The sequence below is a fragment of the Chanodichthys erythropterus genome, chromosome 8 (assembly GCF_024489055.1).
Source record: "Chanodichthys erythropterus isolate Z2021 chromosome 8, ASM2448905v1, whole genome shotgun sequence".
NCBI lineage: Eukaryota > Metazoa > Chordata > Actinopteri > Cypriniformes > Xenocyprididae > Chanodichthys > Chanodichthys erythropterus.
Genome location: NC_090228.1, coordinates 45,170,193 through 45,179,947, shown reverse-complemented (window position 1 = coordinate 45,179,947; position 9,755 = coordinate 45,170,193). Strand labels below are relative to the sequence as shown.

Here is a 9,755-nt window from a genome sequence, read left to right as displayed (position 1 = left end):
TATACACGCCATAAAGTGCGTATCATATGCACGCCAAAACTCATTTTGGCGTATATATTCTACGAGATTACACACGCGTACTATTGATATTCTCAAGTGATAGTGTTGTGCCTTCATATTCGGCCTGGCCTGCTTGTCTGCATATCTTTATTGGTCATTTAATATCAGTGTCTTAATGCATTAAGCATTTTCTTCATAACTGTGTTTTATTCTCAAGGAAAATGCTTAACGTGTTATTGTGTTCATAGTGGGCTGCTTATAAGGTGTAGTGAATTTGCTCCGCCAATATCACCTACATTTAGCCACATTAAGTGCTTATTTTTCATGGTGAGTGGTTAGAATGTCCAGCTTTGCTGGACGCATTTGCCACCATATGTAGCATCTCTTGGACATGCTGCAGTATCGGACCCCTCGTGAGTGAGAATGGGATGGAAATCAAGTCAAGTCTTATCATGTTTCAGAGACATGGATCTCGAAAGTGTGGGAGAAATAACAATTTTACAAAAGAAAACATGTAAATTGACATTTATTCGACTTTAATCTGTCCTTTTTCTGTCCGGAATAAACAAATATCTGAAAAGAAGTCAATATTTATTTTGTGCACAAGAAATTTGTGCATTAGGTTTTAATTTACATTTTGGTATTCACCATAGCATTTAAAAATACAACAACCGTTCGTTTTTTGTTTTTCTTGACGTGGTTAAAAAACGGAAAAGGAATGGACACAAACGTATACGGACCCCTTTTCCATGTACTGAACTCTTGTTATTCAACTATGCCAAGGTAAATTCAATATTTAATTCTAGGGCACCTTTAACTTTTCTTTACACATGTGATGTTTGGTGTTGGCACTTCAGAAGTGATGCTGGTTTCATCCGGAGTAGGGATGGGCAGATTGTTATGAAGTATCGATATATCGATAATGACGCAATGTTAAAATATTGATACTAATGTGTGTTTTTTTTACCAGTTATTTTGTTTATTGAACCATAAATTTAATGCATACAATATGCATTGAATTGGACAAATAACCTATGTTAGCGAATAAGTTGTAGTATTTTCCTGCTAATCTGAACACACGCAAATGCTGCAAGTCAGAACCAATCAATCACAGAGAGTGTTCGCTCACTGCCGACATTACATTCAAACAGGGCTGCATTTAGTATCGTAAGAAACCATTGATGCTTTTGGGAAACGCAGCCCACAACAATGCTTAACAGATGACAGAAAAACATTCTTCTTATTATTATTAGTTATTTCACAATAAACAAAATGAAATAGGAGCCTACATAGTTTGTGCAATCATATTAATTTAAATTGAACTTTAAAAGTTGATGTTCTGTCAGAATACAAATGTTTCATTTTATGGGTGCAACAGCCGGTCATCGGCAGCTTATGAAAATGAACCCTTACTACAGAGACCATAGTTCAGCTAGGCTTATATGTAGATTTTCCATTTTAACCATGTGTAAACTAAAATATAATGTAATAAACTGCAATTATGGCATATTGAATGTTAAAATACCTTTCTAATATAATGTTAAGTGGGTATCATAACCCATTTTACTCTTAGTAATTCATTAATTGAATAAATGTTAAAATCTATAAGTTCATATTAGAGGTATCGGTATCATATCGAAAACAAAATAAGTGGTATTGTCCATGTTACTTCAAAATGAAAACATTAAGTCAAAGAGTAACCTTTCAAATCAATTTAACATGAAGCCATTACAATTGTACCAGAAACCTGATGAAATGGTGTTAAATAAAAATATATTGTTAAAGTGAACAGCATCAAAAAATCTTATTTTTTTTTCTGAGTGTGAACCCTTAACATAATAAACTCCACTAATAAAAGAAATAAAGTTGCTGCTTTTGTAACAGTACTATGATATCCCATTGTCTGAGACAATGGCTTGTTCTCTGCTCCCAGCCAATCAAATGTCAAGATGTGACCACCCCAAATGGTGCAGTGTGGATATTTGTTCTTCTGTGGCCTTTGGATTGGTGTGGTTATTCTAAAAACAATCCAGTAAAGTGGAATTCACATTTTAGTGCAGGAGACTTGGATTGTTTAACACATTTTATGGTAATATTCACAAAGCAGGTGTACAAAATGTTATTGGTTAGTTCATCCAAAAATGAAAATTTTGTCATTAATTACTCACTCTTATGTCTTTTCAAAGCTATAAGACTTTCGTACATCTTCAAAACAAATTAAGATATTTTAAATGAAATCAGAGAGATTTTGGTCCCTCCATTTAAAGTCTGATGGTTTCAGATGTTCATAAGAGATTGTAAAATAAATCCAGGTGGTACAAGTAGGAGCTGCAAGTTATAATTACGAACTTTACGAGGACGTGAACGCTTTTTACAAGTTGAAATCTCATAATTACGGTAGTTACAACATGGTGTGAACGCACCTTTACATTTACCATATTTGAGTGCTCTATGTACGTTTGCTGATCCAAATTTAAATGTGAATAAAAGCCTAAATTACAACTTTTCATTATATAAAGCGATCGTTTCTCTTTAGAAGAATTAAACCGCTCAATTCATTTTACAATCTCTTTATGAATGTTTTGAACCATCAGTGTTTTGAGTGAATAGACTTTCAATGGAAGAACTCTCATTAAAAAATATCTTCATTTGTGTTTTCAAGATGAATGAATGTCTTACAGGTTTGGAACAACATGAGAGTGAGTAAATGATGACAGAATTTTCATTTTTCTGTGAACTAACTCTCTAAGTAAAGTTTTTAATGGATACTAAAATATAGACATACCAGATGACCATCAAACTGCTTTTATTAAGGCAGTAAACTAATAGATATCATCATACTTTCACCAGCTGATTAATCACAGTGCATTAAAACAATAGTTTTATATTACAACTTTTCAGTTTTATTTTCTTTAAATATGCAAATGAAGCATTATCTAATTAAATATGCATTCATTTGCATACAATTCTGAAAATAAATCTGAAATTCATTTTCTTGACACATTAGAAGTTAGTTTTTTACAGAGTGATTTCTCTTTTCATTAATTCATAAATCAGAAAATGTCAACAGCCAGAAAAAATAATGTAAACCATTAAAAAAAAATTAAAACCATTTTTTTTTAGGAATAAAATGCTATATAAATCAGGTGAATGGTATATGAATACAACTTTCTATAAAAACCTTCAGAATACAAAAAGGAACAAAACTGCTTAAGTGGAGTTTTCTAACTATATGAGAATAAAATCATTTGGAGAAAACAGTCTTTAAAGATAAGTATTGTAAATGAAATTTGCACATGCAAATTGATAAAATGCCATAAAATAAACACTTATATGTGTATTTTGCATATTTTCCTTTCACTAGTATATTCCATAAAATAGGACTAAAAACTTTGGTTTTGCCTTAAGTGTGTTAATGGAACAAGTACAGTGATGCAGATCTAATGTCACTGAGGCCCCATTTACACTAGTGTGTTTTTGTTTTAAAACACCATTTTAAAATGCAAACGTTTTAAAATCATTGTCTACACTGGCGTTTCCACAGTGTTTCAGAAACAAGGAAAAACGTATGTCACATGACCATTAATGCACACTGGGCTTGCGCATAGAATTATAAACAGTTGCCTCAGTATTAAAAAAAAAAAAAAAAATGCTAAAAATGACAACAAAGCCAGCAAAGATTACAGTTCAGTCTCCATGTTATTATTTATACAGTGGTCAAGAATACGCAGATTGAACATGGACAGTGTTTTGCAATCGGCCTATCAGGATCAAAATCCTGATAGCCCAAATCCAAGTAAAATGTGTTCTGCTGACAGACCCTTATGCAGACCGAATGAACTTAGAATTGATATGAATGCTTTGATTCAACAAGGAATCCAACGCCAACAAATCAAGCTCTGCCGCAAGATGGAGAAAAAGGCGCCGCAAGCGAAGAGCTGCAACCCTTGGACAACATCGTATCAGCCCTACAGCCAAGGAAATAATTAAGTTGCTCAGACAACAACAGAGAATTAATGTTAAATTGATTTCATTGATTAAAAAATCTTTTGCTTTGAATAACTTTCATGCTGATCTAACTTGCATCACAGGAGGACTTGCAACGCTCTTGACAAGCAAGGCGCCTGCAAATTCTCCTGTGTCTGACTGAATGAACAAATGTTTTCCTGTTGTGGTTTTGGAAACTGGGGCCATGCTTAGGTTGAAAAAGGTTATTAGTTTAATAGAATAAAGGTTACTCGCTTTTGCTATGCTATGCGTTGCACCTGTTGCAACCAATATGTAGTCTATGCTTTGAAGATTGAGAAGGTGTGAAAACCACCAACGGTTGAATGCCGAAGAAAGGTGTTATCTATACCTTCTCACTTATGCTTAGTATAGGATTTTGAAGGTTAACAGGAAACTGGGGGGGCCTAGGTGTGCACTTATACTATAGCCTAGTTTTTGTTTTTTCTTTTTGCAATGTATGTTTTCTCTTCTTTTACCAAATAAGGAGACGATTGAGATCCTCCTCTTTCTGATGATTATAAAGTGTGAAACCTGTATCAGAAGTGGGCCGATTGGTGAAGACTCCACTGCTCTGTTTTGTATGAAGATTTTTATTCTGAACTTTGTCATTAAAAGATACCAGTATAATTGGTAATTTGTAAACTCTTTTAAGCAAGTCTCAGAGTGAATTATTCTTATATAAACCTATTAACTAGAACCTGAATATAAATATATATATCATATATAGGATATATATATATGCAAATATATATATTAATTCCTTGCGAGCTCCAAGAGACGAATCCAGACTGAGTGTGGCTGGACCTTCCTTAGGCATTACTGATCAGCTGGTTCTATCATCGACTCCGGACATTCTGCAGGTAAGGGCTGTTTATTGATCAGCTTTTATTGGGGAATGTGTTATTATCTAGTTGATTATTAATCGAAGGAAGTAAAAAATACAACAACAGCCATGCCATAGTTTTCAAAAGTCTCCGTTTTGATCCGTTTTCAAACTAAAATGGGGTCTACAGCATTTTCGAAAGTCTCTGTTTTCAAGGTTCGAAAAAGCAGGCATAGTGTAAACGACAGGCGTAACAGTAGCAAAACGTATGCGTTTTAAAACAAAAATGCACTAGTGTAAACGGGGCCTGAGAAGAATGATGGTCATTTCATGTTACTAGTGCAGAATACTGAGAATAATGAGGAAGTTGTTGGTTAGGGCCTTCATTTTGCCCGATTATTGACGAGTGTGATGTTTTGCTCACGGACATTCATTTCTCGAGACATCTGACACCAAGCGCAGACGCCACAGAAAGTGGAGTAAACACAGTCATTACAGATAGTACCCTAAAGAGAGAAAAAGAGAGAGAAACACTATAAGTACACAGATTTAAGATATCGCTTGGATAGAACTGGCTTTTAAACAGATTCCTGTTTATCCAAACCTGGATTCCATAGCGACTGCGCACAGATACCCGCATGGCCATTGTTATTGGAGGAATGCATCCAAATCCATCGAGCAAAGGCAGACAAAGACACTCGCCATGCTTGCGAGCCGTCGAACAGGCAAAACAAGGAAAGCACCAAAATGAGAAACAACCTAGTTAGGGATGAGAATGAATCAAGATGTGAAAGAGTTGACATTGACATTTGTTTAAAGACACGACTCTCTGGAAACACTTGATTCTGAATGATCAACTGCTGCATTCAGCAACGCCACTTTAATTATCTGTCCTAACATTTGATTTCTGCTGCCTTCACATGTTATCGGAATTATCGTATCATACGTCACCGTCATTTTTTTTTAATAATTGTAATGATTAATTTGTGGGTATCATGTCCTGCCCTACAGTTTTTCTTGTTTGAGAAGATATATGTCACAATAGGCAACAAAAGACTATTGCAGTTTCTGTCTTGTGCCCACTTTAAAAACTATGACAGGCTTAATTATTGTACAGTCAACCAGTAATTATAGCTAAATAAACTGATTACACATTATCCTGTACTTAAATGATTCTGGCACTCCTCCGGGGAGCCCTTTATACACACATTTCTGTCATGTTCAGTGATGATGGCACAGCTAGTTTCAGCAATACTATTGAATAGTTACAAAAGTGACACTTCACCCGCATTGACACACCAAAATCAACAAAACAAAGAGAGAGACTGACACTCGGGTACGTTCTGGCAGCAGTCACAGATTCCAGAGCTCCACTGGTTGGAGGTGTGTGACATGACAAAGGGCCGGGGCTGTTGAGAAGTCATCCTGTTTATTGCGAAATCCTTGAACAGAAACATGAACACACGGGCATTTAAGTGCATACACTGCAAAAGATTTTCTACCTCAGTATTTTTGTCTTGTTTTCCACATTGAAACATTCCGAAATCAAGATAAATTTATTTACAAAGTTTTATTTACAAATTTTTCTGAAAAATGTATCAACATTAAGAAACTTTATGCTTAAAACAAGAAAAAATGGCTGCCAATGGGGTAAGAAAAAACAAACTTAATTTAAATGGAAAAAAAGAGTTTTTTTACCCCATTGGTTGATATTTTTCTCATTATTTTTCGCTTTATAAAACATTTTCACAAAATAAGGCTCATGTATTTTGCTTCTTGATTTAAGAATGCTGATTCATTTTTATTTTGTGTAAACATATAAACTACAGAACATGCAAAAACAGTCAGGGATCATTAATAAAGATTATTTCATGCTGGCCCAGTCAGACCTGTACACCTTTTTTTTTGGCAATGATGCCATAGTAGAATCGTTTTTATTCTCCCAAGAGGCTTTCAGTGAACAGTTCTTAAAAGAAACTCTTTTTTTTTCCCCCAGTAAGACAATTTTTAGTGTGAAGAATATAAATCTAAAGGACCTTTTTCGACTATACAGAACCTTTTTCACAATGTATGTTTAAGTTTCTTTATGGAACAATATATACCAATAAAGTACCTTTATTTTTCGGAGTGAGAGGTTTATTCACTGTCTATTTGTCATTAGCATCAGCATAAAAATGCTCATGTGTCATATGGTGATTTGTTTATCATTTCAAACCATTGTTTTGTTCCAGTATTGTTTTAAAGACTATCACAATTTATTCTTGACATTTTGACAAAAACTAAGCTCAATATTTAAATCAGTGTATAGTAGCTGATTGCATGTAATCTGGATTGTGTAATCAGATTCCAAATATTCTACTTGTAAATAGATAATATTATGTTTTAAAAAACTCATATTCAGATTACAGTTACATTTTTTTTGATTACATAAGTACTTAATATTCACAGTAATTTATTCATTATTTCCTTGATTCTCAATAATTCTTATTTTCGTACTTTCATCCTTATTTTCGTCCTTTCGATAACATTTCTTATGTATGTTCAGAAAGTCTTCCAGTTTCATGGAATTACACAAGTCAAGAGCCCACACAGCCTATAAAATATTTAATCTTTTTTTGCTTTTTAATTGATTTTTATTTATTAATTATTAATTTATTTATTATGATTTTATTTATTTATTATTATTATTATTTTTTACATTTTTATGGTTTCATTAATTATTGGCTTTTTGTCACCTTACAAACTCCCTGCAGTTCCTTCACAAACCCTTGTTTGGGAAACCGATGCAATGTAACATTTAATGCACTTCATTTTGTGGATGAAAAATTTTCAACATAATTTTATATCACTATATTACTAGATTATTTTACTCAAATTTATGTGAAAAACTAGTTTTTTAGTAGAATTAAAAGTAATGTCAAATGTAATCCAAAAGTAATCCAAAAGTAGTAGATACCTAAAATGTGTCATTTAATGGATTACATTAATAACTACAATTTTCACTGTGTAATTTGTGTTCAGTAATTGACTATAATTTGTAAGCATAGTGACAACAATGTTCAATATATTACACAAAATCAAATGCTTATGATTAAAAAACATGATCAACAAGTGTAAGACGTAGACGTCAAGTGGCCCTGGACCATCAGGCTATCCTTACTGTTGAGCCTTGAATTTTTTTTTTTTTTTTTTTATCTTATCTTATCTAAAAAATAAAAATGTTTTTTGTTCTATTTTTGTCTTTTTTTAACACTGCCCACCCCAACCTGTGTCTTAAAAACATAAAAACTAAAATTGAATAATCTCAAAAACTGTTCTTACCTGTGTGCGGGACTAGAGACGACTGACAGACTTGTTCATTCACAATTGAAGAGGCAAAAGGATGGAGATTAAGTGTCAAGACTTTCTCACAAAAAGATACGAGTAGGTGTGCATCTCTATTAAAGTACTTCCTTGAACTCACTGGTCAGGTTAGTGATGTCACTGCTGATAACGCCCATGACCCTCCACCTGAAAATCCATCATCATGATGTTTTAACAGGGGCATAGTTTCACTGGAGGATGAAGACTCAATTGTTTAGATATATGTGTGTGTTATGCCTGAAGTATGACTGAGTAAACATTTTTGGTTGGCTGAAATTGGCTATATGATAAAGGCCAAAACAAGCTTTTTGCTACCAGGAAATGTGTGAATAAACAAGTAAAAAAAGATCTACTACTTAATTCAACTAGACAGACCAGTTATCAACACCTACACATCACTTTTCCATTGTGGACTGAAGACATGCCTTATCTATTGCGAAATAACAGAGAAACAATTTAATGATATTTACTTGTAATCTCTTTTTAGGCTTTTAAATAAAAGCTATCAAGCAGTTAGTTGTACTTTTTTTCTGAGATGATACCTTGACTGTTTTTGTGTATGAACACCGCCTGATAAAATGTTCACATTGTCAACATGTTAAAGTGGTTTTCTCACTTGATATAGATTTCTATGAAAGACATGGTTAAAGAAATTTTAGTCATGGTAATGTAGGAAATGAGGCATGAAGAGCATGTATCTTCAGCAGGATTCCTGATCGGGGAAAAAAAAGGGTATATTACAGAAACATCCTAACTTAGAATCTGATCCTATATCTGATAGGTATAACTATTGCAATTTCAAACTTTTTACAATCTTAAATTGGAGATTAATATTAGAAGTTTCTGTAATACAGCCTGTGCAAGTCTACAACCTGCCCAGACTCTGGAGTTTCATCAGTCTCAATCCAATCACCATAACTTCAGCTTCATTATTATAGAGATAAAGCATTTATCATGGACAATGGCCAACAATTTAAAGAATGGTACAGGGAACTAGATGATAGCCTCAATAACCCGGCTCATTTGACTTACAATGAAGAGAACAGGTTTACCAGAAACCTCTTGACTATCAAATAAAATATGCATGTAAACGATGCATTTTTTCTTAAAGGGCAATATTACAGAGATTAACTTGAAATTCAGCAAAAATGTGCCTTTTACTGTCATTTTTAAAGCTTTCTATTAATTATAAAGCTTATTTATATGACATATTATCTGTATATATTTAAAATGAGGACAACTAAATGAAAACATTGTGCTATATAAGTGCAAGTGAAGTTAGTTTATATAGGCCTAGTTGATCATATAACACACACACAGACTTAGCATGTAAGCCCTACATGTAGTCATTTTTAAAGCTTTCTATTAGCTTATTTATATTACATATTATCTGTACATATTTATAAAGATTTAAACTAATTGCTTAATAATAATTGTTGAACTAAAATTGTTCATGTGTAAAGGATTAAAGGTATAATAATTACATAAATGTCAGGAAACTGACCCAAACGCAAAGGTACAGGAAATAAGTTTTATTCTGTTCAATAATAAACTCAGGCAG

At 33.2% G+C, this 9,755-nt stretch overlaps 1 protein-coding gene across 1 annotated transcript; it reads right to left on the bottom strand.

Annotated features, from left to right (window-relative positions):
• Positions 1-5,214: 5,214 nt before the first annotated feature.
• Positions 5,215-6,255, bottom strand: LOC137024069 (cornifelin homolog B-like). Its single transcript, XM_067391232.1, has 3 exons — positions 6,162-6,255; positions 5,436-5,590; positions 5,215-5,337 (listed from the first exon to the last, which is right to left on the bottom strand). The coding sequence occupies exons 1-3, from the start codon at positions 6,253-6,255 to the stop codon at positions 5,215-5,217; spliced, it is 372 nt and encodes a 123-aa protein (XP_067247333.1).
• Positions 6,256-9,755: the final 3,500 nt, after the last annotated feature.

What these genes read in the sequence shown, in the direction of transcription:
- LOC137024069 (XM_067391232.1), bottom strand. Translation starts at nt 6,255, where the DNA reads ATGACTTCTCAACAGCCCCGGCCCTTTGTCATGTCACACACCTCCAAC. An exon ending in CTGCCAGAACGTACCCGAGT is followed by an intron (nt 5,591 to 6,161) that starts GTCAGTCTCTCT and finishes ATCCCTAACTAG; the next exon opens with GTTGTTTCTCATTTTGGTGC. An exon ending in GCAGTCGCTATGGAATCCAG is followed by an intron (nt 5,338 to 5,435) that starts GTTTGGATAAAC and finishes TTCTCTCTTTAG; the next exon opens with GGTACTATCTGTAATGACTG.